Source organism: Thalassophryne amazonica, chromosome 15 (genome assembly GCF_902500255.1).
Source record: "Thalassophryne amazonica chromosome 15, fThaAma1.1, whole genome shotgun sequence".
Taxonomy (NCBI): Eukaryota; Metazoa; Chordata; class Actinopteri; order Batrachoidiformes; family Batrachoididae; genus Thalassophryne; species Thalassophryne amazonica.
In genome coordinates this window covers 25,591,805-25,608,595 of record NC_047117.1, presented here as the reverse complement: position 1 = coordinate 25,608,595, position 16,791 = coordinate 25,591,805, and the positions used below count along the sequence as shown (strand labels likewise).

At 41.0% G+C, this 16,791-nt stretch overlaps 1 protein-coding gene across 1 annotated transcript in view; it reads right to left on the bottom strand.

Moving 5' to 3' along the window:
- LOC117526564 (zinc finger protein basonuclin-2-like) overlaps positions 1-14,426 on the bottom strand; it is a 51,382-nt gene extending 36,956 nt beyond the window's left edge. The window contains exons 1-3 of the mRNA XM_034188628.1: positions 14,290-14,426; positions 13,226-13,449; positions 8,823-8,860 (exon numbers count right to left, since the gene is read on the bottom strand). Coding sequence (XP_034044519.1) covers positions 8,823-8,860; positions 13,226-13,449; positions 14,290-14,426 — 399 coding nt within the window. The remainder of the gene's footprint in view (positions 1-8,822; positions 8,861-13,225; positions 13,450-14,289) is intronic.
- Between the last annotated feature and the right edge of the window lie 2,365 nt (positions 14,427-16,791).

The window sequence follows — 16,791 nt, the reverse complement described above, 5'->3', positions numbered from 1 at the left end:
TTACTGTCAGCAACACTTATGACAGTGTAGCTTTACTAAGGTTAAGTTCACTCTACCTACCTCTTATCTCATCCCACCTAAGTCAGGACTACTCTGGATTCAAGATTGCATTAGTGTTTGATTTATTTGATTTAACCTCTATTTATCCAGGTAAGTTAAGAAAAAATTCTTATTTACAATAACGACCTGGTGGATAGGGAGAAACACAGAGGTAAATCACAAAAGTGGATCAAACAACACACTTTTACAGTATATACAGTATATGTATGTTAAGCTTACTACTGTTCCAGAGTGAAATATGATACTGAGTGGGGTAAAATGGTCCCCAAACAGTGCCCTCTCCCTGTTTTCCCTCATTTGGAATTGTTGCCTGTGTGAGAGTTGGCTCATAGCGTGCCACTGTGGCTGCAACGTAATTTAAACTACCTCAACCTATGTGCCAGAAAAACATCTGCCCCTGTGGCTCAGAGGCCCAGAGAATGTTTCATATTTATATGTGCATATGTGAATATGTTAGTCTAGGTGTTGCTATGATAATGTGGGCACAACACAAAGTATCACTCAGATCTCTTGTGGCATGGTTCTGGGTCCCTGGGCCTGTCTACTGTCATACGTTCCAGAGCAGTGATTAGTTACTGCAAAAACACCATTACCATCTGCTGCCGACTCTTCGCACTGTAACTTATACACCAAGGAAAGCTCTAGACCATCAAAACGCACTGTAACGGAGACAAAAAGATGAAATCTCTGTTGTAAATGTGCTTTTTGAGTCACTGTGCATGCCATACTTTTCACTTGGAATGCTTAAAATTAAAGTGAAGCATTTTTTTTTCTTTTTTCAACAAAGTCGGTTAAAAATCCAACTTTTTGATCTTTATGAGGGACAGATACTGTAGTGAAAAACAAAAGATTTACCGGGACACATGTGGAGAAAAATGGGGTGGTGGGGGTCATTCAGGACCATTGAGGACTTGCAGACCCGGCAGATGTTTGATCCATCCGAAGCACATCTGGTCCTCAACACACTCAATCCATTTCACTCAGCTTCTACTTTTTAGATTTTCACTGTTCCTCACGGTCTGCTAAACTCAGCATTCCCTCTTGTGGCCCACAAATATTACTCATGCTGCCCACGTAGAGTATTTTTAACATGTGAGCGCATGTATGTGATTCATATTGTTCTTTACTAAATCATATTTATCCATGTAATATGTAAATGTGTTTTTATACTCCCACCCTGACCGGGACATTCAAACAAGTCATCAGGTGTGATATCCAGCAAGAAATTTAAAATCTAGTGGCACTATGTAGGGAAATAAAAGCTGTCATTCTCATTATATTGGGTCCTGGGAGGGTCATAGAGTGCTTAACAGCTTCATTGTTTCATTTATTGTTGGAAACAGAGAGGGGTGTGCGCTGTACAGCTTCTTAAACTCTGAACAGGGACGTGAGAAGAGGACTGTCAACTCCTTGTAACTCTCCATGCAACTTCCTTCAATAAATGTCAACTCTGTGACCCAGCGGCAAATCCCCGGCAGGGTGTGTGGCTGTGTCGGCCACACAATACCTGGCGCTGGCCCCGGTGACATGGGGGAAGTGGAGTGAACCTCTGCGCTGTTTGTTCAAGGGGACACAAGGCCACCTGGAGGCTCGAGATCAGTCGAGAAAAACATAAACGAAAGCGGGTGTGCGTGTGATGGGACAGATTGTGGGCAGTAAGTGTGTTGTGCACATACATTTGTTCAAATTTGAGTTTGTGGTGTTACAGATGGAAGCTCATCACTGTGCAGTACAGAAAACGCCCGGAGGTTCGGCATGTGTTTGAACCGCAGATTAATTGCAAAGTTTTAAAATAATATTGTGAAATATAGATTTATTGTCATGGTGATTTGTTGTTAAAAATAATAATTGTGTTTTCATTCAGGACAATGAGCAGAAGCAACTTGTTATGTAGTCGGTGCCCCTTGTCTTTTAACAAGATTACACAAGAACTACTCAACCAACTTTCATGAAATTAGGTGAAAGGGTGGAGTATGGACCAAGGAAGAAAGCACTCATTTTTGGAGCAGATCCGATTGGCATCTTTTTCACTTTAACACTGTAAGATCTGGCATTTTTAACATTTACATGAAAGAGATAATGCACAGATCTTTATGGAAAAAAAATTCATTATCTCATGAGAAATTCATGCAAATGTTGAAAAATGGCTGATCTCACAATGCTAAAGAAAAAAATTGGGGGTGCGGGGTGGGAGAACCTGGATCCAGCCTTTAATTGGATCTACTCCAAAAGTAATGGTTTCTTCGTTGGCCCATACCCCACCTTTTCAAGAAAATCAGTGTCATAGTTTTTTTTTTTTTTTTTTTTTTTTGCATAAAGTTAATACATTTTTTGGTAAAACATGTAGTAGTTGTTCTTTAACTTCTTTAATAAATAGAAAGTAAAGTTATTTTTAATCTTTTTTTTTTGCTGATCTGAAAAAATGTGATCTGATCTGAACAGTGAGTTTTGACATCCGTTGCGCCCCTACAAACTGCATGTCTATGTAGCACACTACAGGATGTTGATTGAAGCCTTTGTGTCATGCAATCTTCCAGTGTTTGGGTCCAGCCATGTTGCGCAGTGCAGTGCTATTGATCCCTGTAGCTTTGTGGTCTATAAAGTTCCTGTCAGTAAACTCAGTGTGCTGAAACACCTTCCGTTCTCCCCGCCGGTCTGAGTAGCACCACAAGCTAAGCAGCCATCACAGAAACTCAATATGAGCAGACCGGGCCGTATACAGTGCATCACTTTTTCCATATTTTGTTATGTTGCAGCCTTATTCCAAAATGGAGTAAATTCATTATTTCCCTCAATATTCTACTCACAGAACCCCATAATGACAACATGAAAAAAGGTTTTTGAAATGTTTGCAAATTTATTAAAAATAAAAAACTAAGAAATCACATGTACATAACTATTCACAGCCTTTGCTGAGTACTTTGTTGATGCACCTTTGGCAGCAATTACAACTTCAAGTCTTCAAGCTTGGCGCATGGGCAGTTTTGCTCATTCCTCTTTGCAGCACCTCTCAAGCTCCATCAGGTTGGATGGGGAGTGTCGGTGCACAGCCATTTTCAGATCTCTCCAGAGATGTTCAGTCAGATTCAGGTCTGGGCTCTGGCTGGGCCACTCAAGGACATTCACAGAGTTGTCCTGAAGCCACTCCTTTGATATCTTGGCTGCGTGCTTTGGGTCATTGTACTGCTGAAAGATGAGCCATCATCCCAGTCTGTGGTCAAGAGCGCTCTGGAGCAGGTTTTCATCTAGGATGTCTCTGTACATTGCTGCATTCATCTTTCCCTCAATCCTGACTAGTCTCCCAGTTCCTGCTGCTGAAAAACATCCCCACAGCATGATGCTGCCACCACCATGCTTCACTGTAGGGATGGTGTCCGGTTTCCTCCAAACATGACACCTGGCATTCATGCCAAAGAGTTCAATCTTTGTCTCATCAGACCAGAGAGTTTTGTTTCTCGTGGTCTGAGAGTCCTTCGGGCGCCTTTTTGGCAAATTCCAGGTGGGCTGCCATGTGCCTTTTACTAAGGAGTGGCTTCTGTTTGGCCACTCTACCATATAGGCATGATTGGTGGATTGTTGCAGAGATGGTTGTCCTTCTGGAAGGTTATCCTCTCTTCACAGAGGAATGCTGGAGCTTTGATAGAGTGACCATCAGGTTCTTGGCCACCTCCCTGATTAAAGCTCTTCTCTGACAACGCCTCAGTTTAGACGGGCGGCCAGTTTGTGCTTGGTTTGTGCTCTGACATGCACTGTCAACTGTTGAACCTTATATGTAGACAGGTGTGTCTTTCCAAATCATGTCCAATCAACTGAATTTACCCCAGGTGGACTTCAATTAAGTTGTAGAAACATCTCAAAGATGATCAGTGGAAACAGGATGCACCTGAACTCAATTTTGAGCTTCATGGCAAAGGCTGGGAATATTTATGTGCATGGGATTTCTTAGGGTTTTTAAATTATTATTATTTTTAATAAATTAGCAAAAATCTCAAAAGAAAACTTTATTCACATTGTCATTATGGGGTATTGTGTGCAGAATTTTTAAGGAACAAAATGAATTTCATCCGTTTTGTATAAAGGCTGTAACATAACAAAATGTGGAAAAACAAAGCGCTGTGAATACTTTCCAGATGCACTGTACACAGTCCTTTGAGACTTGAGCTAAGTCAATTCAGTGTCAGTGTAGCGTCTCGCCTTGTTGACCTGTTGCCGACATATGTCACGTTGATACGTCTCTCCGTGTGAATTACAAGGCTGTGAGAGGAACCCAAATGCAATAAGTATGGATTAGCTAATGTCCAGGTTCTGTCTGGGTCTTGTTGGGGGGGGGCTGGTGATTGTAATAGCCTCTAACAGGGTGTCTGGTTGTGGCTTGGAGGTGAGATAGGGCACACAGACTTCTGGGATTTCAAAGGAGCGCTGGGAAATAAACCTTTTCTCTGTGCTTCAGAAGGGATGAGAGATGCAACATTGAGAGAATAATTAATGAAGAACAAGAGAGAAGGAAAGAAAACTATTGATAAATGTGGAGGGATGGAGGTGTTGAGGTTATATGCGTGTCTGTATACAACCGACTGATTTGGACTGGACTCGTACAGCTGGCCTGTGTGTAGGTCAGCGAGGTTGACAGAGGAAGAGTAGGACGAGAGAAAAGAAAACACAAATGTGGGAGAAGAGGTGAGTATGTAGTCAGACGGGGGCGTAATTAACAGCCGTGTTTCCACTAAACTCTATATATTGATCAGGGATAATTCACACTCGCCATATCTTCCCCTCAGCTTGTGCTCCTACAGGGAATAATTTAGACTGTGTATAACTCTTGTGTATTGCTGCCCAATACCTATTTACATGTGCCAGTATATCTGAGTTCATACGATTGCCTCCTATGTGTACTAGGAGAACACATATTAACATCTAAAGCATGTGTCCATTTGATTTTTTTTCCCCCTGCCTAAAATGTATAATTAACAGTGATGCATTCACCTCATTATACTGCTCACTGTTCCCTCTCAAGCTGTTTTGAAGCTACATATAACTGCAAAAGAGAGAAAGGGAAGAAGTGTCTGCATCTGGAACATTCATTAAAAATCCTTCCCACAGGGTTGTTTGGTGATATGACTGTCTTCCTTGAGTTTTAGAATTGAACTACTGTTAAATCTTCAGGAAATAGCAGTTCATTTCTCAGACTTAATAAATCTATCTGGGGAAACGCTCTCTCTGTCACGGACCACAGTCACTGTGTAGCGAGCTCAATTAGTTCGCTCACAGTCATTTTTTTCTTTTGCAGCTAAGTTCATATACAGTGTATATGTATGTATATATAATATATAAACTTTCAGTTTTACAATATGACCGCTATGAAGCAATCCAAAAGTAACGTATATTTTCTGATTTCATATATTTGTGTGAAGAAAATATGATCTATGTCTCAATAACTGTGACACCTGCTCAAAGTCCAGCATCTGGTGGCAGACATGCATATGGGGTGTGGTGCAACAAATTCAACTGAGTTTATACTCATTAATTTGGTGACAGCATTTATTGTTTTTGAGTTATTATTAACAATCAGGGCGTCAGATTGATCGATCAATCTTATAGCGTACACGCCAAGACTTTTCTAGTGAAATGTGTCATCATATTTTACATTTAAAAGTTCAATTTGTTTTAGGGGTCTGTAAGTCTTTAAGGGGACTTTAAGAATTATTTTATGTTATTGAGCAATCATCAGTAACAGTCCTTTTATTTCTCAGGCAGTACATCTACAAAGCAATCAAGGTTTTTAACATTAATGAAATAGGGAAACAAGTCACATTTAATTTTTATTGTAACAATTTTCTGTTGAGCCCCTAATTCAAAAATTAAAAAAAAATATCAAACAAAAATCTATGGTGCCAAAGAGCTTTGCACATTCTTGATTTGTTTTCCATTTATTTGTGAAAAAAAATGTTTCTGATATTTTTGCTGACTTCTTATTGCAGTGTATTTTTCGTTTTTGCAATATATTGTTCAGTGATATTTTCTTTAATTATTCTATTTGTTTATTGTTTACCCCATCATGGGAGTCCTGAAATTGTCTCATCCTATTCAGGCTCCTGTTTACATTTCACGACATAAACCTGACAAAATGTAGCTGCCCAAACATCAGGGCCAACAAATTTTTCACATTTGGTGTAGCTCTTCTAAATCAATAGTAAAACGACTGGGATTTGGCATGTACCTAAAGTACCACAAAGTTACATCCACTGTTTCCATGAGCTGGAATAAAAGAATGAAAAACAATGATATTTGAGGTGAAATATGATTGATTTAAAAATTACACATTTTATTTTTATAGTAGACCTGTAAACACTTTTTAAGTCACATATGAAAGCAATAAAATGCACAATATTTTTCCTTCCAAAACAACACGCACGCGCGCGCGTGCACACACGCATGTCATGGTTGCTATTGGCGATCCCTGCAGGCAGATGTGAATGTGTGTGCCAGCGGCCTGCTGAGGGAGTGGAGCAGCGTGCCTCGAGCTCCGGGCTGGGCACAGTGCTCACACGCTTTGATGTGCGCACATGCACGTGTGTGCGGGGTAAGGTCAGCGAAACACCAGAGGGACTGTGTAATCCTCAGACATGCCTGTGGAAAAATACAAGGATCCCTGTGACAGCGGCTGAACTGAAGGCTCAGAGGACCAGTTAGTGTCCACAGGTTTATGTGGACACAAAAAAATGCACAAGTGGCACACATACGTAATTAAGAGGCACTGACATGTTCAGAGTTGGTGACTGCAGGAAAGCTGATGGCTGTAATTCTTAGGGCTCTAAGGTGCAGTTCTGAGCTCCACCACCTTGTTGCATTGCTCTCTGCTCCTCAAAAACACAAGCAGATGCATCGACACAGGAAAATACTTTTGTGGGTTTCAGAAGTATCTTTATTTATTTCATGGATGCCCTGCATCATTTTTTTAATAAGCTAAACAAATTTCAAACACTGGAAATAAAGAGACACAAAATACATGACTGCTCGAACACAGAGAGAACATAATGCCTCACTGATATTCACAAAATGATCCTTCACCAATAAAGTAGTTTTTGTTTGAATACTTAAGTTGAAAACTGTTTTTGTCATTTACCTGATTTCCACCTAATTTCGTATGTAGATGAATGTCAAGCCCACAGTTGCTTATAAAGGGGTTGTTATTTGAAAAGGTCCACGTCAATGGGATCAAAGGATAAAATGTAGATTACCCCCCCCCACACACACACACACCAATGCCCACCAAACGTCAATCACTGGGGTCCCAAGCCCACGATTATGCTCCGCCCAGTCCACAAAAAATTGCATTAATGAAACATCCAAACCAAGATATGCCTGTTAGCATAAGCTTGTTTGGAAACTAAGAGATCGTTGGCAGGGGGTTGTTTGGGCTTCATTCTTCCCATCCGGATGACATCTGTGTTGCCCACCCATGACCTCTTTACCCCCCAACAAAAACCAGAACCCATAATAATTGTAATAAATCCTACAAACGTCAGTCTGTGTACAACCATTCACTAAACTTTAAGTTATTTTGGTCACTTTGCATAAAAGTTATGTTCTTTCCAAATCATGCTCCAGATGGTATAACTTGTTGGTGAAATACGCTTTCAGGCAAAATGTCTATTCCTTGGTTGACTAAGACATGTTGGGGAAGACGGTTTTTCCAATCATCTTCCCCAGTGATTCTACACAGACTGAAGTTTGAGTCCAGCAAATTTCAAGAAGTTTGTTGGACCGTTGTAGGATTTATTACAAATTTCATGAGTTCTGTTTTTTTTTTGGGGGGGGGGGGGGGTCACCCTGTATTTATGAGTTGGCTGGGAGTCTAGCACTGCCAAGATGGCAACTTATAACTTCATAACTTCAATCCTGAGCTTCCAAATATGAAAAAAAGTCTGGGTGATGTCTCTCAGGGTTTGTCCAATATATATTTGTAGTCTATGGTCAAAACTAATTCATGCAGTTGCAGTGAACCCCCTCCAAATCATAAAACTTTGGCTACGCTACTGTAACAGTTCTGTACCCGTTCAGGCTTTTTGGCTCTGCCCTCACGCTGCCGCTGCACTGCAGATAATTGCACCTTACATAGCCTAAACGTCTACATATTGAATCCCAAACACTGAAGGAAACCGTGTCTGCTGAGCATTATGTTTTGGCATCGCTTCCCGCTGCCACATGTGCGCGGCAGCAGTACAAATGTGTGTGTGTGTGTGTGTGTGTAACTGTCTTTGAGTGCGGGGTCTCTGCAGGGGGGAAAAAAGATGTTAAATAAAAGGACATTAAGCTTATGAATTAGCTGCAGTTCTAATGTGAGCGCTGTGAAACAATAAGCAACAAAACAATAGTCGATATTTCATCTTCTTGTTGTCTAATCACCCATCTGACTGTGTGTTTCCCCTCTTAACCCTTGAGATACGCGATAATGGCTCTCACAATGGAAGTATTTACTAACGGTGGCGGGAGTGGGGGCAGGGGGAGCAAATGGGTCAACTTGTGTGTGTGTGTCCCTTGTAGTCCCAGTGAATGAAAGGGAATGATGGAACCACTGAAGCACACAGTGAGTGAGAAAAGAAAAAACTGGGGGATTGAAGGAGTACAGAGTGGTAAAGTGAAAAATCATGCCACAGTGCTGAGGGGCCCGCTGACTCCGCTGGGAGAAGTGGCTACATCTACTCAAGTGCTCTTAAATAGCTGTTCATTCACTCTCCATCTCCCCTTATATCTGTACCCACCCACACCTCCGTCTCCCGGTCACTCTCTTCACTGCTCCCTGCATGCAGTTCAGGTACAAATGGTTATTTGCTGTACAACTCCCACAACATGTTTGTGTGTACTTGTGCTTGTCCCTAACAGTGTGTAAAGCAGAAGAAATAAAAAGGGACAGATCCTTATTCACAAACTGTTCTCTGAGCACAAAGGCACGCTGAACTGCGATGTCAACGAGGCTGCGCAGCGTCATGAGACTTTATTGAAGCCAGGAGGTGCGAACAATTGCTGTGCATGTCTTTATGTGCCTGTGGAGAATGTGGGCCTGTTGTCGACATGGTGCAAAGCAACCAGTAGTGCACCAAGCAGCGTAAAGACACCTTGACACTTGCACACATTTAACCACCGCACTGCCGCGCAATTTGTCATGCCTATGCAACCTGCTGTGTTCTGCTGGATGATGCACTTTATGCCACTGGAAATTGCGTTATATAAAATAATTATTTTGTAGCGGATTAATCATTTGCTCTCAGAATTTGGAAAACACCTCTAATCGCTCCGGAATCGCAGAGGAATTTTCTACAGCTGCAGCTTTTCTTGTGCGCTTCATGATGTGGAGAACGCATTTGGAATCATCTCAAAGGTAATTATTTGTAGTATTTATATTGTAATGGCTTGGTAAAACAGTTGCCATTTCATTCCTTCTTATGAGTATCTGTAAAATTATGTTTAATATAGATTTAACATCTCATCATAATCATTAAGATGAGCTGTGCTGTGATGCGCTGCACTGACGCAATGACTCACACTGACACAGTGTTTCTGAATTGTTTGTGCAGCACAGTTTACAATGGTTTACAGCAGGTTTACAACGAGTTTACTCCAGTGCGCGGATCAAATTTGTGCAAGTGTCAAGGTACCTTATATGTCGTTGCTCATTACCAACTGATGTTGTCATTTCCACGACCTGTGCTCACGTCCTGTAAGCAGCACATATAAAGTGAGGTGTTGTGCCTGTTCATTGCTGCTCTGTGGCAACAGAAATTGATTGGCTTTTCATCTGTGCAATCATTGAGTCCCAGGCCATCTTGTTCAGTGGTATGTTGTTGTTTTGCTGCAGCATTTCTGTTCTGATAATTCTGTGTTGTTGTTTTTTTCATTATCATGGCCAGAGCAGATGGTCATGCCACTGAGTCTGGTCTGCTTGTGGTTTCTTCCTATAAATAAATAAATAAATAAAAAACCTTTCCTGAGATGGCTAAAGTTAAACCTTTGCTTGTGTGTGGTGCCTTGAGGTGTCTTTTGTTCCCATTTGGTGCACTAAATAAATGTAATTGAAATTTAATTGATTGCACCATCACCCAACAAAAATCTGGTCGAAAGTCAAATGCAGGGATTTTCTTCTATTTACATGGAGCAGTGTTCAGGAGCGCCTTCCGTAGGCAGCCTCATGCATTGTATACACTCTGCTTGCACACATTAGGACATCAATCTACAACAAAACTGAACTGAAAAATTAAAATTATTAAAAAATTAACAAAAGTAAACATCAATAGAAAGAATACAAAAAAATTTTTGCGGTTTTTACATTTTTCTTCCTCCTTATATGAGGCTGGCTATGAGATGGTGCAGTTTCAATGGGAGATGTCTGCACCTAGTGAGGTATGTTGGAGATTGTATGGTCAGAGGAGGAAGAGTTGCATGAAGTGCTCTTATGATTCACCTCAAAAAATTGTGGTGGATTGCTGCTCTGACTCGCTTACTTTGACAGTTTGTGCACAGCCTAGTTTCTTCACCAGAAAACCTCTCACTTCTGAGTTCATCATCTAAATAGCAATGTATAAGTTGATGGGGCACCGATCTCTTAATGGCAATAACAGTTGTCTCAGTTCAAGGGCTGCATCCTTTGAAGGCTGTGGTCTGCAAAGATTTACCTTCCAAGACCAGTGATGCCAAACCAACCATTCTGAAATGACACGGTCCAGCCCATGGAGCATTTTTCAATCGCATTATTAGCTTTTCCTGCCCTTATCCCCTGTCACCTAGCAAACTTGACAGATGTGCGTGACAAGCTAGTATAGTAGTTTAATAATTTTTAGTTTAATAATCACTTTTCAATACTAATTTATACTTAGAATTGTTACTTGTTGTGCATATGTACAAATACCCAAACTGGCCTTTTTTTCCCCTTAAATTTGCCAACCAATTTTGTTTTGGGAAAAAAAGTGCAATGACTCTTAGGAGCGTTTGGACCACAATGGGTACATCGGTAGGCCGCATCTGTAGGCTGCATTCCAAGGAGCCTTGCAAACTAGAGAGCCTACTCATGCCACTAAAAAGACAAAAGCAGCCTTCAAAGGATGCGGCCCCTGAACTAAGACAGAGCCAGTGGTTTATTTCATGCTACGCCAGAATACACAGCCATGACTAATTAACTAATGCTAATCAAATGTTAAATACAGTACATGATTCATGAGCCCTTTCTTACTTTGACATTTGCTTGCACCATATAAGTCTCATTAAATGGTGGCCATCAATAATGCTATTTAGCCGGAGTGATGTGTAGATGGCTCCATTATCTCATTTGCAACAACGGTGTATTTCAATCTCAGTGGCAAATGTTATGAACTCTCACAATGTGTTTGTGCTCACTCTCAGGCTTTTTGGCTTAAGGTGGAATTGTAGCACAAAGTCACAATGTGAACTACTGCAAAATGTGCCGAACACGTGCTGTTGTTCACGTTTGCCTGTGCACTTTCTGTGGAGCTGATGGACTTCTTACGTTCATGTATTCTGGCTGACAACAGGATCATTTCTTGGAGAGTTCACTCTGGATCTTCAGACATATTTGTCCCCGTGGAGGCTCATGGTGGACAAATTCATGTTATGTACTTTCAAACTGTAAGTCATATATTGTGGTGGTGGTGTTTTTAAAGTTAAAGTTGAGTATTTTGTGTGTGTTTTTTTTTTTTAAATTCCCTTGGTTACTGAATACTGCAGACCACGCATGGCATTAATTTAGCAGGGCACACACATGCAAAAATTCTCGAAACAATGCAGGATATGCCTGACATAATCTCTTTGGTATGTTTATGCCTTGAGATTTATTAAAGACAAAGCACGATCCTTTATAAGGACCAGCTATGGTACTTGGAAATAAATGTGTTTGTGCTACACTACAACTGCAGCTCACAAATTTACTACACACTTAAACCAACTAGAGGTGTGTAAAATACATTTTCTCGAGAAAATAATGTGCAGACAAAAATGCCATCCAGCAGGTGGCGGGTTCCTTTTCATGAGGCCTCTGGAACAATGTTCGAAACTCTGATGTTTCAAACTTTCTGAAAGGTTTGCAGTAGAGTTTAGAGTTTTCCACGGGTAATTTACAGTACTGACAGTTTCCTTGTCATCCCCGTTTGCATGTCCTGCCCATTATTTGAATTCCAACTTTCCTGTTCTGTTGTTTACATCTTCCTGTTTGATGGTGATAATGATACAAATTTGATATTATGTTTTTGTTACTAAAACTAAAAACTGTTGGTTGTTATTTAAGTTATATTAAAACATAACAAATGTACATTGAGGGTGTGGTTTTAAAGTGACATTTATTTTGCATGTAGAATTTAACCATGCACACTGTACATAATTCTAATTTAAAGATATTGACCATTTTATTTTTGACATTACAAACACTGTTGATGTAAACGAACAGTTTTTGTTGCAAAGATTTTGTTGATGAGCACTTCTCTATGTAAAATGTCCTCAAAATGTTCTGATCACACACTGCTTTGTTGAGATTTTCTATGTTATTATATCTACTGCTATATTCCTCACAGATCAAGCTGTTTTGGTCAGTCCAAACATGCCTGGGCACTCAGTGTAGGCGCTCTGAAAATGTTGAGTTACTCAAGCCTGGGTGTGGACAGGCTATTAAAGATACTCATGTCAGTAAAATGTACAAACCAGCAAATATAAGAAAAACACAAAAAATAAACAAACAGGAGAAAATAAATAAGTTTTAAGATTTGCCTTAAGATTGAAATGAAGTGTATTTTGTAATGTCAGGTGACAAGCTGTTCCACAAACTAGGAGCTCTGTAGGCTTTGGGGCCTGCTGAATTCTTTTAAGATAAGATCAACTTTATTCATCCCAAAGGAAATTATTTTTCCAGAGTACTGAAACAGTAAACAGTGAACAATGATTTTTTTTTTTTTTTTTTTTTTTTACAATAAGTACAAAAAATTTATGCAACATGACTGGAAGACATTTGGACAAATGTTCAACAATATTCAACTCTGAGTAACTACATTCATCCTGCAGAAGAGGGAGGAATTATACAGTTTGATCACCACAGGTAGGAAAGACCTCTTGTGGTGTTCTGTGGTGCACCTCGGTGGTCTCAGTCTATGACTGAAGGTGCTCTGACAGGATGTCAGTGTGGCATACAGGGGGTGGGCGGTATTTTCCAGGATGCTGAGCAGTTTCCTCAGCATCCTCCTCTCTGACACATCCATCACAGAATCCAGCTCAACCCCCAGGACAGAGCCAACTCTCCTGATGAGCTTGGTGGGTCTGTTCATGTCAACTGCCTTCAGCCTGCTGCTCCAGCAGACTACAGTGTAGGAGATAACGCTGGTGACCATGAAGCATCTGCAACATATTTGTGCAGACATTAAAGATCTGAGATCACAAAGCAATCCTACACCCTGGGACCATAGGACACAAAAAAGCACATAAGGTTTAAACAAGGTCAGCAAGATAGGTCAGTGCATGACCTCGCAGATGAAACTAAATATGTTTATTTTAATGTTTTTTTCAGCAAATCTAAAATTATTTTGCTCTTCAGCTTGACATTTTTCTGCAATAGTCTAATTATTTTTCCAGAAAGCGAAACTTTTGAAGAAATCAATAAGTTTTGCATTAAAAAAAACCCCAAAGCTGAACAATTTTTTATTAAAAAAAAAATGACTGGGGAGTTTAAAAAAGACACTCAATTGATCATTTCACAGTTTCATACTCTGCTAGGCCCTAATTGTGTCATGTTGAGCCAAAATGCTCACGTCTTGATTTAACGTGTCTAAATCAAAAGGGGAGCCTACAGAGACGAGGGCTGTCTGTGTAAAAGGAATCAACAGTGCCGTTAACAGTCACCTGCTGGGCTTTAACCCTGCAGCTGCCAACACTTTCACAACACGGATGAAACACAATAGCAGACAGGTCTTTCAATCTCACACCTACAGTACAGCAGCCTTTCTGTCAGCGCCGCGCTGCGCACGCATCTGTGTGTGTGTGTGTTTATACAGGAACGCATGCATGCTAGACATATTTCCCCCCTCTAATTAGCACAAGGGAGTCCTGGGGGCAATCAGAGGCGAGGTTAATGAGAGAAGGAAGAGAGCGGAAGAGAAGAGGCAGCGGTTGCGTTAAGTCAACGCGCACCACGCTGCACTGGTGCTACAGTATAATAAAGCCTTCTTATCACGCTGTCACCCCGAAGGGGCATCATCCTCACAGCAGCTGCACTGATGTTCGGCCTTGTGACACATCACAGCTGCCGAGTGTGTGCGCAAGTCAGAGCGAGTTCCTGTCTGCGCGCCGTAGCAGTCCTTCTCCCGGCTTTGTCTCATATTATCACGTCTCTCCCTCTCCATGAAAGATGTGACAGCATGTTTCCCGTATTAGAGGGAATCAGAACGCTGGGAAGAGTTTGAGAGAGGGAGTCAGACGAAGCTGCCGCAGCGGCCTCAGACTCTGTCTGTTCTCAACTGGTGCAAGGCAGCATCGTCAGCGGGGTAAGCGCAGATGTCGTGAGTGAGTGAGAGACACAGTTTCACAAGCGCACGATTTATATTTTAGATAAACCATGATCAGTATTTGTTCGTGTGGAAATAATGACTGGACAGGTGATTTAAAAAAAAACGGGGGGGGGGGGGGGTGTTCAGATTGCAACATATTTGTCCGATATTCAAGAATACACAACACGGTCTCACCACGTAAATGGACATGTAGACTGCAGCGGACTGCTGAGAAGGTGATTGGCTACAACCCCCCCCCCCACCGCACAAAATCCCTGCAGGACTTTGAAGCGTACAGGAAAGATTGTGGCTGACCCCTCCCATCCTGAACCCTCTGACAGGAGGCTGGAGTTGATCAGGACCAAATCCTCACACCACAAGAACAGGATTGGTTTTTTTTTTTTTTTTGTCCTCGTGAACAAGGCCAAAGCCCCCCCCAGTAACTCTTCCCCATCCCCCTAATATCACAGCAACACTGGATTATTGTCTGGGACATTTAAAAATTATTATCATACTCATGCTCTGAATCATTTTGCAAGACTACATTTGCACATTCCTGCTCAACTCTTGTTCCATTTTTGTTTGCAGAATTGCACATTCATGTCTGTCCATGTCCTGCATACCTTATTATTTTCTATTATATTTATTGCAAATTGTGTTATCGTATTTATGCTTTTAAAGTGTTGTGCTTTTTTCTCACATATTCTGACTGTTCTGTGTTTGCACCATGACATCAGCAGAGATTACTTGTCGGTGAAAAAAAAATCTGATTCAGTATCTACATCTTACCATTAAATATTTCAAACATCTTTAAAGTCCCACACATGCTTCTGCTGCATTCAACACATTTCAGGCCTCATACATCTTGTTTTTCTCTGCTGCACATCTGTGTGGCTGCTGATCAATGCAAAGAAGAGAATTATGGTTAATTAGTAAACAAAGATGTGTCACCTCTTTTTCATGTACCAGACATAGAATCGTTTTCTTTTATGGTTTATAATGTCCCAGGCAAAGATGGTATGCTCTGTTATGGGCTTCATCACACTCAGATAAGGAACATGAAGATTGCACTGCATCCTGAAAATTTTGATGAATGCTTTGGGGGCATGGTCGGAATGGAAACGTTTTCAAGTCCATATGTACTAGCCATGTTATCACAGCATCTAATATGTTTCCACTGATTTCTTATCATGCCCATGATCACCCACATACCATGTCCAGTTCATTCTTACTATGAACAATCACACTGCACTATACACATATTGCATTCTCACTGCTTCCATCCTGTCTTCATCAATATTGCACCATGCACTACGCTTTTTCATTTGTTCTGCAAGTTTTCTTGTGTCCACATGTAGGTTCAAAAATGAACTACACTCGAACTAGGGCTGCAGCTATCGATTATTTTATTAATCGAGTCTTCTATAGATATCCTGGTGATTACTGTAATCGAGTAGTCGGATAAAAAGTACTTTTGCGTTTTTAAACAACATCAATAGTCCAGGGCTCTCCCTAAGCAATGGCACAATATCGTTGCGCAAGTGTTGACATTTTGCTGAAATGGTGATGGGAAGTGGCTTTGTTTTGTTTTGTTTTGTCCAACTTGTAAAATTTAACCTTTTTTTTTTTAGAAAGTTTGGTGGACTGGGTCCCTGCGTGATTTTGTTTTTATCCATTTTTCTCTGCGATTCAGCATTTCAGCTGGAGGTTGAACATGCAAGCCTCGCAGTCAGCTTTTTAAATCATTTTATTTAAGTTACCGTGTTTGTTAAGCATTGTGTGTTGCCCAAAAAAGCAAAAATTAAAAAGCGAAACACAGAAGAAAGACTGGACTTGTCAGCAGAAGTCCTACTCTTCACTCACTCCGGGGAGGGAGCTGAGACTCGCACCAAGCAGAGAGAGACAGCAGCCGGCTGCCGGGTCAATAATCACTCCCCACGTCCAGCGGACCGTGTGTTTTTCAAAAATAAACAAACACAGTGCTTCACTTTAAATGCGCAGTAAGCCTGATGATCAGCGTGGACCCACTTCCTCTCAAAATACTTTATTTTACTCTGTGTGTCACATTGGAAAGTGTAGCTATCGCTGCTAATTTGATTAGCTGTTATGCTCTAGTCTTCTTCTGTTTTGTTTCTGGGGACGTTGCAGTGCCACACACAGGTCTGGCCTATGTACTACAACATTAAATGAAGCTTCG